Source organism: Mesoplodon mirus (genome assembly GCF_964341445.2).
Source record: "Mesoplodon mirus genome assembly, chromosome: 9".
In the NCBI taxonomy this organism is placed as follows: Eukaryota; Metazoa; Chordata; class Mammalia; order Artiodactyla; family Ziphiidae; genus Mesoplodon; species Mesoplodon mirus.
Genome location: NC_138985.1, coordinates 97,733,660 through 97,756,864, shown reverse-complemented (window position 1 = coordinate 97,756,864; position 23,205 = coordinate 97,733,660). Strand labels below are relative to the sequence as shown.

Here is a 23,205-nt window from a genome sequence, read left to right as displayed (position 1 = left end):
CTACCTCACCATAATAAAAGCCATCTATAAAAAACCTATAGCAGACATCACACTCAATGGTGGAAGACCAAAAAGCACCTCCTCTAAGATCAGGAACAAGGCTAGGATGTCTGCTTTCACCACTTCCATTCAACATAGTATTAGAAGTTCAAGCCCTAGCAATTAAGCAAGAAGAAATAAAAGGCATCCAAATTGGAAAGGAAGAAGTAAAATGATCTCTGCAGATGATATATTTAAAAACCCTAGAGGCCACAAAAAACCTGTTTGAACTGATACATTAATTCAGCAAAGTATCAGGATACAAACTCAACAGACAAAAACAGTTGCATTTCTATAAACAAATAATGAAAGATAAGAAAGGAAATTACAAAAACAATTCCATGTACAAGAGCATCAAAAAGAATAGAATAGTTAGGAATTAACTTAACCAAGGAGGTGAAAGAATTGTATAACAGAAACTACAAAACATTGCTGAAAGAAATTAAAGAAGACATAAATAAATACAAACACATCCCTTGTTCATGGATTAGAAGACTTATTAATATTATTAAAATGCCAGTATTGCCCAAAGCAATCTATGGATTCAATGCAATCCCTAGCAAAATCCCAATGATATTTTTTGCAGAAATAGAAAAATTCATTCTAAAATTTATACAGAATCTCAAGGAACTCTGAATGCCAAAATAATCTTGAAAAGGGAGAAGGAAATTAGAGGGTTCACACTTCCTGATTTCAAACTTACTACATTTCTGTAGTAATCAAGACAATGTGGTACTGGTATGAAGACAGACAAATAGATGAATGGACTAGAATAGAGAGCCCATGAATAAATCTTTGCATATATGGTCAAGTGATTTTTGACAAGGGTGCTAAAATATTCAACAGGGAAAGAACAGTCTTTCACCAAATGGTGCTGGGAAAATTGGATATCAATTCTCAAAAGAATGAAGTTGGACCCTTACCTACCTAGCACCTTATACAAAAATTAACTCAAAATTGATCAAGGGCCTAAATGTAATACTTAAAACAATAAAAATCTTATAAGAAAACAGAGCAAAAGCTTCATGACATTGGATTTGTCAATGATATATTGGATATGACACTAAAGGCACAGGTTTAAAAAAGTAAAAAATAGACAAACTGAACTTAATGAAAATTTAAAAAATTTTGTGCATCACAGACACGAGTAAAAAGGCAAAATACAGAATGGGAGAAATATTTGCAAATCACATACCTGACAAGGGATTAATGTCCAGAATATATAAAGAACTCCTAAAACTCAACAACAACAAAAAATAAACCAATTCAGAAATGGGCAAAGGACTTGAACAGACATTTCTCCAAAGAAAATATATGAATGGCCAATAGGCTAAATAGATGCTGAATATCAGTAATCATTAGGGAAATGCAAATCAAAGCCACAGTGAGATATCATCTCACACCTGTTAGAATGGCCATTATTAAAAAAAAAAAAAAACAAACCCAGAAAATAACAAGTACTGTCAAGCATGTAGAAAAATCAGAGCCTGTGTGCACTGTTGGTGGGAATGTAAAATGGTATAGCTGCTGTGAAAAACAGTACGGAGGTTCCTCAAAAAATTAAAAGTAGAATTACCATATGATCCAGCAGTTTCATTTTAGGGTATATAACCAAGAGAATGAAAAGCAACGTCTTGAAGAGACATCTATACAATCAGGTACATAGCAGCATTATTCACAATAGCTAAAATGTGGAAGCAACCCTGGTGTCCATTGATGGAAGAATGGATTAGCAAAATGTGGTATAAACATACAATAGAATATTATTCAGCCTCATAAAGGAAAGAAATTCTGAAATATGCTACAACATGGATGAACCTTGAGGACATTATGCTAGATGAAATAAACCAATCACAAAAAGACAAATAGTGTATGATTCTACTTATATGAGGTACTTAGTGTAGTCAAAATCATGAAGCAAGAAAGTATACAGTGGTTTCCAAGGGCCGGGGGAGCAGAGAATGGGGAGTTATTAATGGGTATAGAGTTTCAGTTTTTGAAGATGACAAGAGTTACGGGATGGTGGTGATGGTTGTACAACAACGTGAATGTACTTAATACCACTGAAGTGTACACTTAAAAATGGCTAAGATGGTAAATGTTATGTGTATTTTTACTACAATAAAAGAATCAAACTCTATATTTTTGAGGGGGCTACTGGAAAAGAGGGTATCTACCAGACTTACAGTTGTGAGAATGTGAGGCTGGAATTCAATTTCGCCAGCAGGAGAGGAGAGTCTGAGAATGGAACCAACCCAGAAGAGGCAGAAATGACATTAAAATGGGGAAAAAACTTTGAATCCTAGTGATATCCTTTGAGCCCCTTATTTAAGCCATGGCTAAAGCCAGTCTTGTCCCTAGACTTTTTCCCTTACTAAGCCAACCAATTCCCCTTTTAGCTAAGCCTTTTTTTTTTTTTTGCGGTACGCGGGCCTCTCACTGTTGTGGCCTCTCCCGTTGTGGAGCACAGGCTCCGGACGTGCAGGCTCAGCAGCCATGGCTCACGGGCCCAGCCACTCCGCGGCATGTGGGATCTTCCCGGACCGGGGCACGAACCTGTGTCCCCTACATCGGCAGGTGGACTCTCAACCACTGCACCACCAGGGAAGCCCAGCTAAGCCATTTTTTTTTTGAAGAGTTTTTTGTTCCTTGCAGTGGATGGAGTCCTGATACATACCTTCAGAACATGATTTAGTAGGAAGAGAAGAAAATAGTCCCCATGTCAGTAAGTGGAAGCTCCATCTTCAGTTGCTCAGGCCTGGAATTCTGGAGACCTCTAGCTCTCCTTTTTATTGTTCAAACTCACACCCAAGCCATCAGCAAATTCTCTAGACTCTGTCAGATATATCTAAAATCTGATCACTTCTCATCCTCTCTACGGCTACCACCTTGGTCCAGCCACCACTTTTTCTTGCCTGGATAACTGCAATAGCCCTTTAAATGGCCTCCCCTTGTGGTTCATCATTCTACTCTCAAAACAACAGCCAAAGTGACCTTGCTGACACTTAAAGCACATCATGTCACTCCTCTGACCAAAACTCTCCAGACTCACTTAGAGTAAAAAGTGAAGTCCTAAGCCAGGTTTTACATGATTTGTCCCCCTCAACTTCCAACACCTATCTCACTTTCTCTCTTACCACTGTTCTCCTTTTTCAGTCTTCCCTACCCAAATTAGCCTCCTTGGTCTTCCTAGAAGATGACAGACATGCTCCCTTCTCATGGCCTTTGCACTTCTAGTACCTACCCTGGGCATAGATCCCCCTGGATTGTTCCCAAATTTTTACCCTTCCTATTCCATTGATGTTAGATTTGGATATATCACTTGATTTAGCCAGTGGAATGAGAAACAGGGACTTTAAACATACTTTCATGGTTTGGCGTGCCCTCCTGAACTCTTGTGGTTTACCATGAGCAGAATGTACCCTAACTGGCTGCTGGTCTTGGGGTGGGGGGAGGAAGAAACATAGAATAGATCTGAAACAACCCACAGTCTGGATATAAGTTCAACTGATCCTCTATTAGCCCAGTAGAGCCATAGATGATCCATGAACAGGAAAATAGGTATTTGCTATTATAAGCTACTGAGATTCTGAGAATTTTAATGAGTAAAATATGAATAGTGTTGAAACTGATACCTAGAAATAGAATGCTGTCCTAATAAAAACCTAAATTATGTGGCAGTCATTGGCTTTGTGACTGAATAACAACAGGTGGTTATAGGAACCTAGAAAAATAGTGACACAAGTTATGTAGAGGTGATACATTTAGTAAAACTATCTTCTGTGACAGTGTGAAAGACAGAAAATGTACCTAACAGAACTGAGTCACTGGGCAAAGAGATTTTGAGGCAGAAAGTTTAGACTATGAGTTGGCTGTTGCTAGCTTTATTTGATAAGGTGTGCTACAAGAAAGAAATCAGCTCAGAAAATGTGGATAAAAAAACTGAACTGAGAGGGAAAACAGAGAGCCCCAAGTTTTAGAATTTGTAGGTTGGCTTCAACATAGCCTTGAGGCAAAGGTCAAATGAAAGTAATGGCTTTTACATCTGTGGTAGACAATCTCTAAGATGACCTCTGATGATCCCCATCTTTTAGTATTCATACCCTTCTGTAATCCTAGGTCACTGGGCTAAACCTAGTGACTTACTTCTACTGAATGGTATATGGCAAAAGTAATGGGATTCTGCTTCTGACTCTGCTTCTGAATGGGATTAGGCTACCTTCACTGCAGTCTTTTCAGAGACCTTAGATAAAGGAACCCAGATAAGCCACTCCTGGATTCTTGACCTACAAGAACTATGTGATAATAAATGTTTGTTGTTTAAAGCTGCTAAGATTTGGGGGTAATTAGTTACTCAGCAATAGAAAATGAATACAACATCTGTCTTGGTCCATTCACCTGCTATAACAAAATACCTCCGACTGTGTGGCTAATAAATAAGGGACATTTATTTCTCATAGTTCTGGAGGCCGGAAGGTTGAGATGAGGGTGCCAGTATGGTCAGATGAGAGCTTTCTTTTGGGTTGTAGACTGCTTGTTGTATCCTCACAAGGCAGAAGGGGCTAGGGATCTCTCTGGAGCCTCTTTTATAAGGCACTAATCCCATTCAGAGGGCTCTGCCCTCATGACATAATCACCTCCCAAAGGCCCCACCTTCTTGTACCATAATATGGGGCATTATAATTTCAATATATGACTTCTGGGGGACAGAAATATCTAGACCATAGCATTCCACCCCTACTCCCCTCAGATTCATGTCATTCTCACATGCAAAATTCATTCATCCCATCCCAACAACCCCTAACGTCTTAACTAATTCCAGCATCAACTCTAAACTCCAAAGTCTATCTCAATAACATCTAAATCAGATATGGATGAGACTCAAAATATGATTCATCCTGAGGTAAATTTCCTGTCCAGTTGTGAACCCATAAAACCAATCAAGTTATGTGCTTCCAAAATACAACTGTGGGACAGGCATAGGATAAGACATTCCCATTGCAAAAGGGAGAAAAAGGAAAGAAGGATGGGGGGATGGGTCCCAAGCAATCTCAAAACCTAGTAAAGTAGATTCAGTGAGACCTTAATGGTCATGAATAATCCTCTTGCCCCAATGCTCTGCCTTCTGGACCCACTGGGGTGGCAACAGCAGGCCAACAGCTTGGCAGGGTGCTACTCATGCCTGGCTCTCTGTCCGGACTCTGCCCACACCACAGTGCACAGCTCCAGGCGGCTCACCTCCATGGCCTCTATTGGAAGCCGTCTGCCCTGTTAAAACCTAGGTGTTAATGGCCCTGATGATCTCTTAGTCACCTTCAGGGCTTTTTAAAATTTGTCTTCATGACACAAACAGATGGAAAGATATACTGTGTTCTTAGATTAGAAGAATTAATATTGTTAAAATGACCACACTACCCAAGGCAATCTACAGATTCAGTGCAACCCCTATCAAAATACCAATGGCATTTTTCACAGAACTAGAACAAATATTTTAAAAATTTGTATGGAAACATGAAAAACCCAATAGCCAAAACAATCTTGAGAAAGAAGAACAGAGCTGGAGGAATCACACTCCCTGACTTCAGACTATACTACAAAGCCACAGTAATGAAAACAGTATGGTACTAGCACAAAAACAAACACATACATCAATGGAACAGAATAGAGAGCCCAGAAATAAACCCACACACTTATGCTCAATTAATCTACGACAAAGGAGGCAAGAATATACAATGGAGAAAAGAATCTCTTCACCAAGTGGGGGTGGGAAAACTGGACAGCTACATGTAAAAGAATGAAATTAGAATATTCACTAATACCATATAGAAAAATAAAGTCAAAATGGATTAGAGACCTAAATGTAAGACTGGAAACCATAAAACTCCTAGAGGAAAGCATAGGCAGAACACTGACATGAAATGTAGCAATATTTTTTGGATCTATCTCTTAAAGCAAAGGAAATAAAAGCAAAAATAAACAAATGGGACCTATTTAAACTTAAAATCTTTTGCACAGCAAAGGAAACCATAAAACAAAAAGCCTACTGAATGGGAGAAAATATTTGCAAATGATACGATTGATAAAGGGTTAACATCCAACATATATAAACCGCTCATATGACTCAACATCAAAAAAACAAACAACCCGGGACTTCCCTGGTGGCCCAGTGGTTAAGACTCCACACTTCTACACAGGGGGCACGGGTTCGATCCCTGGTCGGGTAACTAAGATCCCACATGCCACACAACCAAAAAAGAAAGAAAGAAAAAGAACAAGCAAACAAAAATCCAAACAACCCAATTAAAAAATGGGCAGAAGAACTGAAGAGACATTTTTCCAAAGAGAAAATGCAGATGGCCAACAGGTACATGAAAAGATGCTCAACACTGCTAATCATTAGGAAAATGCAAATCAAAACCACAATGAGATATCACCTCACACCTGTCAGAATGGCTATCATCAAAAAGAACACGAATAGGTCTTCCCTGGTGGCGCAGTGGTTGAGAGTCTGCCTGCCGATGCAGGGGACACGGGTTCGTGCCCTGGTCCGGGAAGATCCCACATGCCACAGAGCGGCTAGGCCCGTGAGCCATGGCCGCTGAGCCTGCACATCCGGAGCCTGTGCTCCGCAACGGGAGGGGCCACAACAGTGAGAGGCCCGCGTACTGAAAAACAAACAAACAAAACACGAATAACAAATGATGGCGAGAATGTGGAGAAAAGGGAACCCTCATACACTACTGGTGAGAATGTAAATTGGTGGATCCACTATGGAAAACAGTATGGAGGTTTCTCAAAAATAGAACTACCATATGACCCAGCAATTCCACTCCTGGGTATGTATCTGAAAAAAACAAGACCCCTCATTTGAAAAGATACATCCATCCCAATGTTCACAGCAGTATTATTTACAATTGCCAAGATATGGAAGCAACCTAAGGAAGTGTCCATTAACAGATGAATGGATAAAGATGACATGTATGTATGTGTGTGTGTATATATATATACACACACACACACACACAATGGAATACTACTCAGCCAAAAAAAAGGAGGAAATTTTGCCATTTGCAGCAACATGGATGGACTTGAAGGGTATTATGATAAGTGGAATAAGTCAGAAAAACAAATACTGAATGATATCACTTACATGTGAAATCTAAAAAATACAACAAACTAGTGAATATAACAAAAAAGAAGCACACTCACAGATATAGAGAACTAGTGGTTACCAGTGGGAAGAGGTAAGTGGGGAGGGGCAATACAGGGGTAGGGAATTAAGAGGTACAAACTACTATGTGTGAAATAAGCTACAAGGATAATTGTACAACATGGGGAATATAGCCAATATTTTATAATGATTATAAATGGAGTGTAACATTTAAAAATTGTGGCTCTCCCCTTCAGTTCAGACTGGCAGTTTTCCTGCTGGGGTGGCTGATTAGTTCCATGGTTCATACCCACACTCATCTCCTTATCAAATGGTTGGTCCTCCACACACTTAACTGTTCTATTCTGAACACACATTCTCATTCTTTGGATTATGGATGGGCTGAGAGTTTTCCAAACTTCAATGTTCTGGGTCCTTTATGCTTAACAGTTCCTTCTTCAGTTCATTTATCTCTTCTTGAATTTAACTGTATGCAGTCAGGAGGAACCAAGCCACTCCTTCAACACTTTGCTTAGATATCTCCTCAGCTAAATATACAATTTTATCACTCACAAGTTCTACCTTGCACAAAACACTAGAACACAAACACAATTCAGCCAAGTTCTTTACCATTTTATAGCATGAGCTCTCTCCACAATCACCTGCAGAAGTCCTTTCATGGCAATATCAGCATTTTCTAACATGTACCAATAGAGTACTGTCGTAGCTTGTCTTAGTCACCTCCTAACACCGTTACACTGGAGGTCAGCGTTGGGGCGGGGGCACAAACATTCAGTACTAATACCACCTAAACTCCCTAATCCTCCTGCTCTTATCTCCTCCTTGAGCACTTCTGATCATCTAACACATCATATATTTTACTTACCAACTAGAATATAAGTTACAGAGGGATTTTTCTCTTGTTTTGTTCACTGCTCTATTCCCAAGCACATAGTTGGAGCTCAGTACGTAGTTGTTAAATGAATGAATGAATGAATGAATGAATGAATATAGGACTAGCAGTCAGGTGATGTATGTTATGCTACCAACTCTCATTAACAAGCGGTGTGGCTTTTTTTTTTTTTTTTTTGCGGTGCACGGGCCTCTCACTGCTGTGGCCTCTCCCGTTGCGGAGCACAGGCTCCGGATGCGCAGGCTCAGCGGACATGGCTCACGGGCCCAGCCGCTCCGCAGCACGTGGGATCCTCCTGGATCGGGGCATGAACCTGCGTCCCCTGCACCGGCAGGCGGACTCTCAACCACAGCGCCACCAGGGAAGCCTGCGGTGTGGCTTTTGAAATGTAATTTAATCTCTTTGGATCGTAACTGTTCTCATCAATAAGCAAGAGTATTAAAAGACCCTAAGGTTAGAAAATTCTATGATTTAAGGATATGGTACATAGTAAGAAAATAACAATTATGATATACAATAATTATACAACTGCAAACTTTTTTTTTGCCTGATTGTTAGTCATAATAAGAAGAGTACTTATTTGGCATATCCATATCATAGGCAGAAATTTTCAATCGTACCTGAGAACTTGAGAAGATCAGTCTGAGAGTCATTGGATGCTGAACTGTCAGAGCCATGGCTACTACAAAAAATAATAAATTATTTTAATTTACAGAATGTTTTGGTGGTATTTTAAGATTTCAACTGTTACTTTTACTTTATTATCTTACTGGAATGGTAGAAATAGTTCTAATTATAAGAAGGATGTTTACAAAGGTGGTATAGATGTTTGGTAGTTCTAGGCATTATAAGAGCATTAGAAGAATGATGACTGAAATTGATTGGAACACGTCAAATATAAACAAATCTGTGAGTTCAAAATGATACTCTCTATCTGCAAACAATACAGGGGCACTAACTCAAAGTCTGAAAATTTATAAATAAAGGGGAAGAATCAAACATTTGTTCTGCTTTTCCTATAGGAACTGCACTAAAGTTGGCACCTTCCTTCTTCCAATAACATTCCCTTGGCATTAAATTTTGCCCTTATTATTCACTAACTTAGATTATTTATATGGCATCTCTGTAAGTGTGTCAGTTCTCTGTGGGTAATGACAGCATTAAAAACAATTTGAATATGTCTTTCATATACAGTACATAGTGGGTGCTCAATTAATATCATCTAAATAAATGAATAAATGAAGTCTTGATGAGGTCTGGCTAAAGTAGTGTGCATGGGAAAAATTTCCCTCCACCTATAGCCAGGATTTTCAGTACAGACTGAAAATTATATCCTCATATTATTATAAAGAGCATAGTATCAGTAGAACAGCACAGCAAATTACATTACTACCACCATCTTGACTTACCTAGACTCTAGATCCAATGTAATTTCTTTCAGAGAAGTATGTGAATCATCAAGGACTTCTTCCAAGTTTATATGTTTTTCCATTTCTTCTAATTCTTTCAGGCACTGATAATACTAGGGGAAAATGATAGATGAGTTAATTATAAAATAACTATTTCCTAATTAAACTGAATATTTATAGATACCTGGAACATCAAGTACAAAAAACACTGAACACTGTCAGGATATTAAAAGGAACAAACTGCTGTAGGCCCATAGGCAGGTTATGTTATCTGAGAGACTGGAGTCTGATGTATCCTCAAATGGACTTTACTTACCTTGGTTCGGTCTGGATCACAGTAGTCCAAGAGAATCACAAAAATGATACCCCATCGACTCCAAGTCTTTTGTGTTGAAATGAGTGCCTCTTTTATTACCTAAAACATCAATAAGTTTAGCCACCCTTGAGGGTGACTTAAACATTTCTTCTTAGCAGGTAGGCCTAAGTTGCCCAACCAAGTGTAAACAAAACATCTGATATGATTCCATATTCTGTCCTTTGGATTTTCTACACTGGGACAGGTCATTTAACAGCTTATTGCTTTCCCTCCACCACCTGGACCAAAGGTGACTTAATACAGATTAGTCTATGTTGCAAAGCAGAAGAAAATTCAGTAAGAAAGTTATGGAATACTTGGTTACCAGTTATAAGCACCCTAGTTATCACTTAGAGAAAAACCTGGGTAAATATTTTAATGTTTTCATCATCATTAATAGTGTTATAAGAATTTCAAGGTGCTTTAAAAACTAGCCAGGGGCTTCCCTGGTGGCGCAGTGGTTGAGAGTCCGCCTGCCGATGCAGGGGACACGGGTTCGTGCCCTGGTCTGGGAGGATCCCACATGCCGTGGAGCGGCTGGGCCCACGGGCCACGGCCGCTGAGCCTGCGCGTCTGGAGCCTGTGCTCCACAGCGGGAGAGGCCACAGCAGTGAGAGGCCCACGTACTGCAGAAAAAAAAACCCAAAAAACAAAAAACTAGCCAGAAGTTACAAGTGTGGATTTCCAGCACTTTCCTTTGAGTTGATACATTTTCTAATGTGACAGTTACCTTAACATGGGGCATTCTAAGGATAATGTTAAATGTGACTAAAAGCTTTCTTAAATGGAACTAGGGCACACTTTTTAGTTCAAGGAACCAATTAAAATACAAATTGACAAAAAACAAAAACAAAGCCCAGTCTAAATTTGCCTTAAAAATGGCAAATCTACTAAAGATATTTCTATCCTGATATTTTAATTATGAGCATTGCTTTTTCTTGAACTCATGAGAGTCATCTGTAGGAACCCGTTCTAAAATGAAAACCCTAAACAAGCAATTAAAGATTAGTTCCTGAAACAACCAATTAGTTCCTGAAACAACCAATTAGGTATTCTATGTATGTGTTATAACTTCCTTTTCTAAACAAAGGAAAATGATGATAGAGATATATAGTGGGAGTCTGTTTATTCATCCTATTTATAGAATTGATTAGATATCAGTATGTATCTAAGTCGAAGAAAGTGCTCACTATCCAGCTGCCTACACTATTAATCTTACATTAAAAACGTCTCTTTGGTTTAAAGCTCTGACAGTCATGAATGAGGACACTTGATCTTACCCAGAGTAGATCCACAAAAAGTGGCCTCCATGGTAAAGCTGTTCCTGATTCCCATTTTCCACATTACCACCCTTCCTATTCCCTCTTTGCTCTTCTGAATATTAAACTTGCAAGCTGAGAATGAAAACTGAAAAGACACAAATAAAAATGAGACCCATTGCTTTTCTAATCACGATGTCTTTCATAGGAAGTAAGGTTGGAAATGAAAAAGTAGTTGTGCAAAAGCAATAATTCTCTCTAAAGCTTTGGGACCTTTTATATCCTGACCAATGAAAATAACTCATTTTAAGGATGACATATTTACATTTCTGAGAATTATAGACTTAAATTCTGAAATAAATTTTATTTTTTATCTATATATAACATGCATTCAAAACCAGCTGATGAATTCTTGATAGTGTTGACTTTAAAAGGCTATAGGAAGGAGCCTAAACATGTTCAGGAATGAAGATCAGTGTTGTAGATTTTCAGAATTGAATAAAGATGCTTTATTATCACATGAAAGATAATTTGAAAGTTGCCCTGAAGGACTGTTATAACATCAGTATCTACAATGAGTTTTTGTAATTTAATTACAATTTTAAAAGTTTACTTTGTGTTCCATTCTGTGAATTTTAACACATGTATAGGTTTGTGTAAACACTACCACAAATCAGGATATAGGACAATTCCATCACCTCTTAAAAACTCCTTGTGCCATCCCTTTGCAGTCACAAGTATTTCACTTATTTTGGAGTGATGGTAAATGATATTCTTTTAAATTTTGGTTTCCAGTTGTTCATTGTGAGTATATAGAACTGCAGTTGGTTTTTGTGGGTCGACCTTGTATCCTATGACACTGCTAAACTCACTTAAGTTCTAGGAGTTTCTGTGGATTGTATGGGTTTTCTATGAACACAATCACGCCTGCCTTTCCAATCTGTCTGCCTTTTATTTCTTTTTCTTCCCTTATTGCACTTGTTAGAACCTCCAGTATAAGGCTGAATTGAAGCGGTAAAAGTGGATATTCTTGCCTTGTTCCTGACCTCAGAAGGAAAACAATCAGTCTTTTATCATTAAGTATGGTGGTAGGATATTGGGCATTTTTTTTTCATATCTCAAATTACTGGTCATTAAACATTTCACACTGTTGCTTTCTTATGGTCAATTGTATAAACCAATCAGAATAACTAAATAAAAAAGTTTACTGACTAAGATTATCCATTTTGCTGTCTTGCATGGGCAACATGTAGTAAAGGAAAAGTCAAAATATTAAAGGTGCTTACGTTATCTGGACAATTTTTGCTCAGCCTAAGTGGAAAGATTCGTTGCTGTAAGTATAATGCTTTACATCTGTCACTATCATCACAGCCATACCTGAAGATGTTCTCTTTCTTACTATGGCCATGGAGGTCACAATACAAAATAACCTCTCGTTTCTCCATCAATCTACAAAGAAGAAAAAGAACAAGTTACTACATTTTACCTCTGCATTTTTCTTCTATGGCTGATTTTATGGATTAACAAGTCTAATATCCAAATAAATAGAATTTCTTATATCCTAGTTTTCAGTTTCTTTTCTTACCTCTTATGATTATTAACATATAATTCTTTAAACACCTACAATAAGTTCCTATTAATTGTATATAAAATATGAATGTTTTAGCCTTCCAGTATAAGGACAAAATTTACCTTACTCCCAAGACTTTCTCCAAGAGGATCTCTCTGCTTTTTTGATTGTTTTTTTTTTTCGTTGTACACAGAAAACAGCTCACTCTTATCTTTTGCCTTTTAGCTCTCACATAGATTCTTTCTGACTGAAGTATCTTCTCTCTTCATCTTTGTAAATGCAAATACTACCCCTTATCCCTCAACACCAACCTCACGTCTCACTTCCTCTCTCACTAGTCAAGCCCACAGACTTTTCTTTTTTGAACTCCTGTAGCACTTAATGTTGATACCATTTACTTGGCACTTGCCTAGGTAAGTTTTCATATTTTTGATATTTAATCTTGTTATGGATAGGGAATGCTTCAAAACATCTAAAACAGTGCTATGCACACAAGGTCCAAAATATGTTTTAAAAATTTAGTGCCTGACGACTTAGTGCTGAAGCCAATTAATATTTAACCTTTGAGTAATGTGGTGAGTAAATATTTTGAGAAAAATAGTACCAAAGTTTGAATTGATTGTTTTTCTGGTAAATTTCTAATAAATAATTTAAAGAAATCATTTTTCAAGAGCACAATTCTTAGCCTGCATAATTTAGGCATTCAATGAATATTAAAGTAATAAAAAATAAGTCCCCCAAACTGGTTGATGAAAATAACTAGTAGAGAGGCTTTCAAAAGGTGAAAAAGTGGTGGTGTTAAGGTGGTAGGATTACCGGCATTTTTGCCTTTATTTTCATATTTCCAAACTTCATATAGCATTATTATATTATTTAAATAACTGAAATTAAATATACTGTTTGTTATATCTGGAAGAATAAATACCAAATGTTAATAATTTATAGTAACATGAAATGTAATACTTTTATAACAAAATGTGAAATCCTAAAATCTAAATATTCAAAGTGTAGCTTCTATCCAAAACAATACTTGTTTAAACTATAGTGAAATCCCAAGCTGAAGTCTGTTACATGTATTAATTTATTGCCCTTTTTCATTTGATGACCAGTAAATTCTAACTGATAACATAAAATTGACATAAAGTCACCAAATGATCATTACAAGTTTTTAGGAAGAGGACTAGATTATAAAGTAAGACTATCAAGTTAGCTCCTTAAATGAGATATGCTGTATATATATATATATATATATATATATATATATATATATATATTTTTAGCGGTGCGCGGGCCTCTAGCTGTTGTGGCCTCTCCCGTTGTGGAGCACAGGCTCCGGATGTGCAGGCTCAGCGGCCATGGCTCACGGGCCCAGCCGCTCCGCGGCATGTGGGATCTTCCCGGACCGGGGCACGAACCCGTGTCCCCTGCATCGGCAGGCGGACTCTCAACCACTGTGCCACCAGGGAAGCCCCTATGCTGTACATTTTTAAACCATTTCCCCAGTTTTAATGAACATTTGGTTTCTTATAAGTGAGTCAAAAGAAACCTCTAAGTAATTAAATCCCAAAGAAATGTTACTACTTTTGAAGTCAAACAGCATAATAGGGTCTCTCATCTTACACTAATTTAAATCACTTTAGAAACAGTTGGGATTTCTTTCTTAGCCACAGTTAAGATATTCTAAGTACCTTACACTAAGTATCCTATATTAAAAGCTACTCTCTATTGTTCTCAAATACTTTAAATATATTTAGTCTTAGACATACTTAAAGCCTCTCACCTTTCCACATGTATGTGACTGACTTTTATTCTATTTATCTGCCTATGAGTAATTAATTGCATTAAAGTAGTTCTCTTTCTTAGAAGTCTTTCTGAAACTTATTGAATAGATTCCTGCCTTAACCTTCTTATGAGGCAATTTAAGAAGAACAAAGACATATAAAATATCTTCCACAGAGACAAGCCAAAGGGCCTTGGCCTGTAATCTATCTTGTGTTGGGTCAGGCACCCTTAATGTCAAAGAGCATTAAGTAGATATTATAAATACTTTAATGGGCATCCCATCAGCTCCCTTTCTATTAAAAAATAAATAAACTTTAAATTTTGGAATAACTTTAGATTTACACAAAACTGGCAAAATAGTAGAGTTTCCATATATCTACCCCTCATCCAGTTACCCCTACTGTTAACATATTACATAACCATGGCACATTGTCAAAAACTAAGGAACCAACGTTGGTACATTACTATTAAACTCCCAACCTTGTTTGGATTTCACTAGTTTTCCCAATAATGTCCTTTTTCTGTCCCAGAATCCAATCTAGGATACCACATTGCATTACTCAGCTCTCTTTTCATTGTGTGCCATCCCCAGGAAAATAAGTAAGTTACAGGTTACTCTTTATGACTTAAATATTTCCTAAATAATTTCAGAGAATCCTGAAGTCCACATTTGTGAGGGGTATAAAACAAGAGTTTTTACTCATTTTTCTGGGGATCTGCACTTCACTCCCCATGCGTCTATAAAGATAAAAGGATTAACATGAAAGTTGAGGCTGAACTAAGTAACTAGAGCCATGCTGGGTGCTCCTGAAGCCTGTCAGCTCCTCTGAGGGACTGGAGGTATCTTTGAGGTCCTCCTCCTTGAAACAGGGCTCTTATGCTTTTACTAGGGGCCCTGATGACAGAGCTGGATGAGGATATAAACACTCTCTATAATAGTACTTATAATTGTAACATTTGAACAATCCTAAATAGTTTACAAAGAGTTATTACATCTATATCTAATTCATTAACTTTTCTTCTTTTTACATTTGCGGAAACACTGAATACATTTAGAGCTTCCAATGTTCCAGTAATATTGGGCACTTTATTTCTGGGAACTTTAGTAGTAATATTCTCATTTAATCCTCCTGTCTGTGAGGTAAGCATTATTATTCCCACTTTATAGATTAGAAAACTGAGGTTTGGGTTTGTTTTTAAATTGCTCAAGATCACACAGTTAGCAAATGATATAGCAGGGATTCCAATCTGATATGTTTTCACTCTAGTCTCCACATTCTTAACCAAAAAGGTTAAGAGGATTTGGGTGTTCTTTGACTCCAATAAATCTTTCTACTCTAGCAATACCTATTCCTGATTGTTATTACTTGAATCTATTAAAGAATTCACCCAGTAATTCAACAAAGCTTTAACTACTATGTGCATTTTACTGTTCTGATTCTTTAGAAAATTTAAAGCTGTTCATTTTTTCCAGGGGCAAATAAGACTATTCATGAAAGTTTAAGTAAGTATGTAACCTATCATCAAAAGACTCATCATAGAGCACTGTATGGTCAACATCGTGCCAGAAGGCTCTGTAGATGTAATTAATTTTCACATAAAAGGGATTCAAGGATCCCAAAATAAACATCAGTGCTACCATTAACTTTAGGAAGAAACCAAATTTTAGGATAGGCAAATTTAACTATACATTTTCACTAAGCCATTAGAATGTTCTAGAGTCTATTTCATTATTTAAAAGAAAGCTAGTGAATGTAGTGGCATAATACCAGAAAGGTACAGAAGCAGAGTTGGGAAGAATGAGGAAAAGAATTAAGTAGCTGTAGTTAAACTATCTTAAGAAAATGTAGAGTAAAATGAGTGGGATTGTGGGAGCAAAATTCTTACTACCAAGTTTACTAAATAAGCATAGGGTAATTTGATGCTTATTTTACCTACGGATCATGTTCCGGGTATACCAAACAGAAGGAAATGATTCCTTCAGGAGAGATGTATAGTTAGGTTTAAATCCCATCCAGCTAAGGAACACCGATAATTTCCCACAATCACACCATCTGGATTCAGCATGAGTACCACCTTGAAGATGGAAGTGTCCCGGAGCAACTGTGCATCACTTGAGTCTCCTAAAATATAATCTAGGAAGCCCTTCATGATCCAAGAGCTGTTGGTTTCTCCTGGATGTACCCTTGCAGTCAAAATCACGGCCTTTCGCTTTCTTAACTCACTGTTCTTCAAGGGGGTAGTAATTGTTAAAACATACACCATGTTCCTAGTAATTGTGTGGCACAAGACACGTATTTTACAAAGCTTTGTACTGGGTCATTACTGATGCTAGAAAGGTATTCTTGCAGGCTTGTGTAAGTGTATGGATAGCAGTGAGCAAAGTAGCAAGTATCTTTATTGTGTGGAAATTGAAATGTCCATGTAAGAGAAATAATGGCACCCGTCTTGCCCCTGGTTGCTTCTATAATACTTCATTTGGTCTCCTATTCTCTGCCAGCCAATATTATGAGCGTTGGCCTCGTTTTCAGAATAAAACAGTGGGTGCATACCCCGATTATAAAGACTAGCAGGCTTGGTGAAATGGATAATAGTGGATCTGTAGACTATTCCTGCTTGGGTATTAGTGACTTGGAAATAGTACCACTGGGTGTGTTTATTTGTGAACAGGTCAGGGTGCACAGTCAGCTAGTATTCATACTCTGCCCTAAGACAAAAAAAGGAAGGGGAAAAAAAGCACATAAAAATGTAAAAATGACATTCAAGTTTAAATTAAATAATAAAATAATAAATATACAAATAATAAACTACCTATTCACAGAAAGCTTTTTATTTAGGAAACAACATTTATTTAGGCAATGTCCAATAAGCAAGTAATTGCAAAAAATCAAAGTTTTGAAGCTTTCTCTTTTATTGGATGCAAAACTGCTTCTATGTGAATTCTAAAGCCTTTTTATTCCTTTGTAATTTGAGAGAGCACATAAAAAAATGGGCATTTGACAAAAATTATATATGTCAACCCAGTTATGTTTCCTATAAAAGAAGTGATTAAAGAGTTCTTAAGTTTTTAAGAATTCAAGTCCAATGTTTCTTTTTTTACTTCAGACATATATTTCTGTTTTATATTAGAGTCTAGCTCTAGGAATCTGAAATACCTATCACTAAGAAAGGTTAAAAATATAAATAAATTACTATGAGCATATGGATTACAAAACTGTAAACTCTGAGAGGACTTTGCATCCCCCATACTTAATCATTGAAGATACTTAAAGGCAAAAATAATTTCATTATTATATTACTTATATATCTAACAATTTTACCTGGTTAATTGTGACTTTTTTTACCAAGTACTTCCTATTCTATCAGCATTATGCACTTATTGTGTGTGTATATGTGTTTGTGTGTACACAAACAGTGAACTAGGAAATGAATGTTGTAAAACCTTGAGAGCCATTGAATCTAGGTGATGGGTATATGATAGTTAATGTAGAACTAACTGTATTATGCTCTGTACTTAAGTGTATGTTTAAAATTTTTCATTAAAAAATTTTTAAAAAAGAATATCCTTGGATTGCAGGCATGTTCCCAAGCACGTTTTACAGAACACTCATCTGAAGAACTACTCCGTTAAAAAGTGTGAGAAGCAGTGTGTGTGTGTGTGTGAGACAGTTCATATTGGCATACTGAAAATGTACATTACAGAAACCCGTTTAACTTTAATTCATAGTTCTCAAAATTGTTTGAATCCAGAACCTTCCATACCTACCCCCTTAAAATAATCTCTAAGTAGCATCTATACTTCAAGGAATTATAGTTCAGTAATGGATACTAAAACTAATGTATCTAATACAGGAAATAATAAATAGTTGATAGTCTACCTCCTCAAATAAAAATAATTAAAACCTACACTTTGACTACCTTCTGTAGATTACCACTCTCAAACCTTGCTTCAAACATCAAAGTATCATCACAGTTATTCACAGGCTGCTTCAAGGGTGTTCGGTTGCCCCCAACTTGGGAATACACAAAACAAGGCTCTTTTTAGGCTGATGAGAAACCATACAGATATCAAGCCATAACTAAAGTATATAGGCTATTCTGCATAGAGTTTGGAACTACAGTATAACTGAAGTGTCACTAAGGATTATAAATTTTAACATAATTTGACACTAGCATATAGGTTTATGTTGAAATAAGTAAGTCTAAGTATTTAGACTAGAAAAGCAATGCCTGAAATAAATTCATATATTTCTCACAGTAAAAATACTCTACTTCTGGTTATAATGAAGGAATTGGTCCTGAAGTCATCTTTTCACTGTAAATGACTATAAAACTGGACAAAAATTATGAATTAACTGTTTTCATGCATTTGGACAACACAAAGACCAGAACTATATATGGTTCTTGAAAGAAGGTAAATACATGAAATAAGCCCATGTTTAATTCTTGTTTTCTTCCTGGGGGTACTTTTTACCTCTTAGGAAGATGGCACTTAAGGATAGCATAACAGTCATGTTGAGCTGAGGAGGCGAGATTGTTGCCTGGGGCTGCTGAAATTGGTACCCTAGGTACCAGAGAGAAGAATGCTACATAGAGGGAGGGCTTCAATAGTCTACATGGTGGTTCCCCAGTCCTTGGCTGAAGGCTTGGCTCTACAAGCACAGGATAAGACTAGGGAAGATAGGACAGAGTGCTACTGTGGGACTGAGATACCAGAGGATAAACATTCTAGGATATATTGAAATTCAACCTATCCAGAATATAAGGACTTCACTGAGCACCTCAGGCATTCAATCGTGACTCTAGAAAGGTTGTATATTAGGCATAAGAACCACATTCAGGAGTAAGGGCCACGACCTAGGACTACGGACAAAATGAAAACAGACCTGTTTTTATAAAAAAATAAACCAATCCCAAAGGAAGCAAAATGATTTGCCAGCAATTTAGCTGCCTACCAGAAAAAAATTCAGCATAATTTTTAAAAAGAACATACAAACTCCTATAACATATCTTTCACAATTTCCCACATATGATAAAAAAAAAATTATGAAGCATACAGAGAAGAAGGAAATGTGATCCAATAAATATTTAACAGACCCAAAGATAACTCAGATGGTACGATTAACAGAGAAGGACTTTGAATATATGTTAAAATACTTAAAGGAAAAGAGATAGTGAGTAAACAGATCAAGTAATCTAAAAAAAATGTTAACTATAAAAAGAATGAAATGAAAATTCTAGAAATAAAAAGTACAATAATGGAAATGAAAGATTTACCAGATGGGCTTAAGAGAAACTGAATATTGCAAAGGAAAGACTCTGTGAACTTAAAAACAAATGAATACAATTATCCAAACCCAAGGCCAGAGGAGAAAAAAAGAACAAAGACCCAGTGACATGTGGGAGATAGCTAGAAATCTACCATATGGAATTGGAGTTGGAATTCCAAAGGACAGAAGAGAAAGAATATTCTGGAGAAAATATGTGAAGAAATAATGGCTGAAAATTTCTCAAATTTGGAAAAAAAGAACCCTATTAAATTATGGATCTAAGAGGTTCAGCAAAGTCCAAGCAGGATAAATATAAAGATAAACAAATCTAGGCAGGTCACAGTCAAATTGCTGAAAACAGCCAAACAGAAAAAGACGCATCACATATAAGGAACAATGATATAAATTATGGCTGACTTTTTACTAAAGAGAACAGATGTCATGAGACAATGGAACAATATCTTTAAAGAAAAATATTTGAAAGAAAAAAATGTAAACCCAGAGTTCTATATACTCAGTTGTTTGGGGACTTCCTTCTCCTACAGCTACAGGTTTGGAAACCACTCTGTTGGTCTCTTACCCCTTCAGGCCTAGGAGAAATAATGGTTCTGCTCTACTGACAATTCTGTTGCTTCACCATCCCTTATTAGTCTCCCTTAATCCTGTCCACCCTTTTGTAAGTTATCTTTTCATTAAAGTTTCTTAAATTACTCTATGTAAGCCATCCACTTCCTGACAAGACCTTGACCGACTCACCTCAACTATTTTAATTTTATATTAGATCTCATTTATGTGTGAAAGTTATGAGGTACATTAGCTGTGTAAATATTTGAAATCAAATATAAAAAATCAGAGGTGCTGGGCTTCCCTGGTGGCGCAGTGGTTGAGAGTCCGCCTGCCGATGCAGGGGACACGGGTTCGTGCCCCGATCCCGGAAGATCCCACATGCCGCGGAGCGGCTGGGCCCGCGAGCCATGGCCGCGGAGCCTGTGTGTCCGGAGCCTGTGCTCCGCAACGGGAGAGGCCGCAGCAGTGAGAGGCCCGCGTACAGAAAAAAAAAAAAAAAAAAAAAAAATCAGAGGTGCTTTTCTCACCCCAGTTGCTTAAAAATGCATGAGTATATGATTTCTGTAATTGCTTACTGTATAAGAAGGAATTCCCGTGAATTTCTGTTTTGCCAGCTCTTTAAATAAAATACATTTGCTTCCTGGAAGTCATCTTTAATATATAGTCTAAGGTATTGGGTTGGCCAAAAAGTTCATTCTGGTTATTCCATAAGGTGTGATGGTGAAACTGTACAGGAGTCCCATACTTCCTTACATTGGTGCTTCAGGAGCAGTGCAGTTTAGACTATAGGTTGAGACTTCTATGTTTGATTATTAGCATACTCTATCATGAAGCAGAGATTCTGCATTACCAGAGCTCTCAAGGTGCAATTATTAATCCTGAGTGTTAAGAATACTTTCCTGAGATGTAACCTTAGATGTTATTTGCAATGTGGGATATTTTCCTCTTTTCAAGAATGCAGTCCCAAGAAATGCATCAAACTGGCATAACATGAAAATAAATCACCTGAAAGACTGCATGAAAATGACCTATAGATGGAAAGGGAATGACAGTTGGAGAGCACTCCGCTGGATTTGTGTTTGAAAACTGATGCGAAGCTTAATTCCATCGCAATAAGACTTCATTCTCATGGTCAACATGATGCTTTATCTTAAAGTAAGTATGCATAAGCTGCAATATGCACCTTCAAAAACATAATTAGCACTGAATCAACATTTGGGTTAATATGTAACCAGCCATGTTTGTGGAGTCAGGGACTTCCTGTTAATTTACAATTTCCACTATAAACAGCAGAACAAATATAACTAAGAGATTAGCCCAGGTACCAAGTTATTTTTTATAGCAACATGTCTCACGTACCCACCATCTTCAGCTAGGTAAACCACAGGATCTTCCTTGGAGCTTGGATAAAGGGGTTCTATCTCCAGGCCTGTTGGGATGTACATTCGCTCAGGATTAGAAGGGGTCCAATCTGGAGAAAAAGCGAAAACAGGGACCTTCAAGATGGCGGAGGAGTAAGATGTGGAGATCACCTTCCTCCCCACAAATAAATCTACATGTGGAACACCTCCTACAGAACACCTGCTGAACGCTGGCAGAAGACCTCAGACCTCCCAAAAGGCAAGAAACTCCCCATGTACCTGGGTAGGGCAAAAGAAAAAAGAGAGACAAAAAATAGGGACGGGACCTGCACCTCTGGGAGGGAGCTGTGAAGGAGGAAAGGTTTCCATACACTAGGAAGCCCCTTAACTGGTGGAGACTGGGGGTGGCGGGGGAAGCTTCAGAGTCACAGAGGAGAGCGCAGCAACAGGGGTGCAGAGGGCAAAGCGGAGAGATTCCCGCACAGAGGATCCGTGCCGACCAGCACTCACCAGCCCAAGAGGCTTGTCTGCTCATCCGCCAGGGCGGGTGGGGGCTTGGAGCTGAGGCTCGGGCTCCAGAGGTTGGATCCCAGGGAGAGGACTGGGGTTGGCTGCATGAACACAGCCTGAAGGGGCTAATGCGCCACAGCTAGCCAGGAGGGAGTCCGGGAAAAAGTCTGGAGCTGCTGAAGAGGCAAGAGACTTTTTCTTGCCTCTTTGTTTCCTGGTGCGTGAGGAGAGGGGATTCAGAGCGCCGCTTAAAGGAGCTCCAGAGACGGGTGCGAGCCGCGGCTATCAGCATGGACCCCAGAGACGGGCATGAGACGCTAAGGCCGCTGCTGCAGCCACCAAGAAGCCTGTGTGCAAGCACGGGTCACTATCCCCACCTCCTCTCCTGGGAGCCTGTGCAGCCCGCCACTGCCAGGGTCCCGTGATCCAGGGGCAACTTTCCCGATAGAACACACAGCGCACCTCAGGCTCTTAAAATGTCATGTTGGCCTCTGCTGCCGCAGGCTCGCCCTGTATTGCAAACCCCTCCCTGCCCCCTGGCCTGAGTGAACCAGAGGCCCCTAATCAGCTGCTACTTAAACCCTGTCCTGTCTGAGCAGGAACAGATGCCCTCAGGTGACCTACACACAGAGGCAGGGCGAAATCCAAAGCTGAACCCAAGCTGTGCGAACAAAGAAGAGAAAGGGAAATCTCTCCTAGCAGCCTCAGGAGCAGTGGATTAAATCTCCACAATCAACTTGATGTACCCTGCATCTGTGGAATACCTGAACAGACAACAAATCATCCCAAAATTGAGGCAGTGGGCTTTGGGAGCAACTGTAGACTTGGGGTTTGCTTTCTGCATCTAATTTGTTTCTGGTTTTATGTTTATCTTAGTTTAATATTTAGAGCTTATTGTCACTGGTAGATTTGTTTATTGATTTGGTTGCACTCTTCCTTTTTTTAAAATGTATATATATATTTTTTCCTTTTTTTCTTTTTGTGACTGTGTATGTGCATGTTTCTTTGTGTGATTTTGTC

At 38.1% G+C, this 23,205-nt stretch overlaps 1 protein-coding gene across 1 annotated transcript in view; it reads right to left on the bottom strand.

Annotated features, from left to right (window-relative positions):
* AGBL3 (AGBL carboxypeptidase 3) overlaps positions 1–23,205 on the bottom strand; it is a gene marked incomplete at its 3' end in the record, with an annotated part of 116,479 nt that overhangs the window by 50,490 nt on the left and 42,784 nt on the right. The window contains 14 exon segments of the mRNA XM_082632943.1: positions 8,718–8,784; positions 9,512–9,624; positions 9,828–9,861; positions 9,863–9,926; positions 11,147–11,273; positions 12,412–12,574; positions 16,412–16,478; positions 16,481–16,793; positions 16,796–16,907; positions 16,909–17,165; positions 17,169–17,184; positions 18,385–18,518; positions 18,522–18,523; positions 21,678–21,785. Of these exon segments, the coding sequence (XP_082489069.1) occupies positions 8,718–8,784; positions 9,512–9,624; positions 9,828–9,861; positions 9,863–9,926; positions 11,147–11,273; positions 12,412–12,574; positions 16,412–16,478; positions 16,481–16,793; positions 16,796–16,907; positions 16,909–17,165; positions 17,169–17,184; positions 18,385–18,518; positions 18,522–18,523; positions 21,678–21,785 (1,577 nt within the window).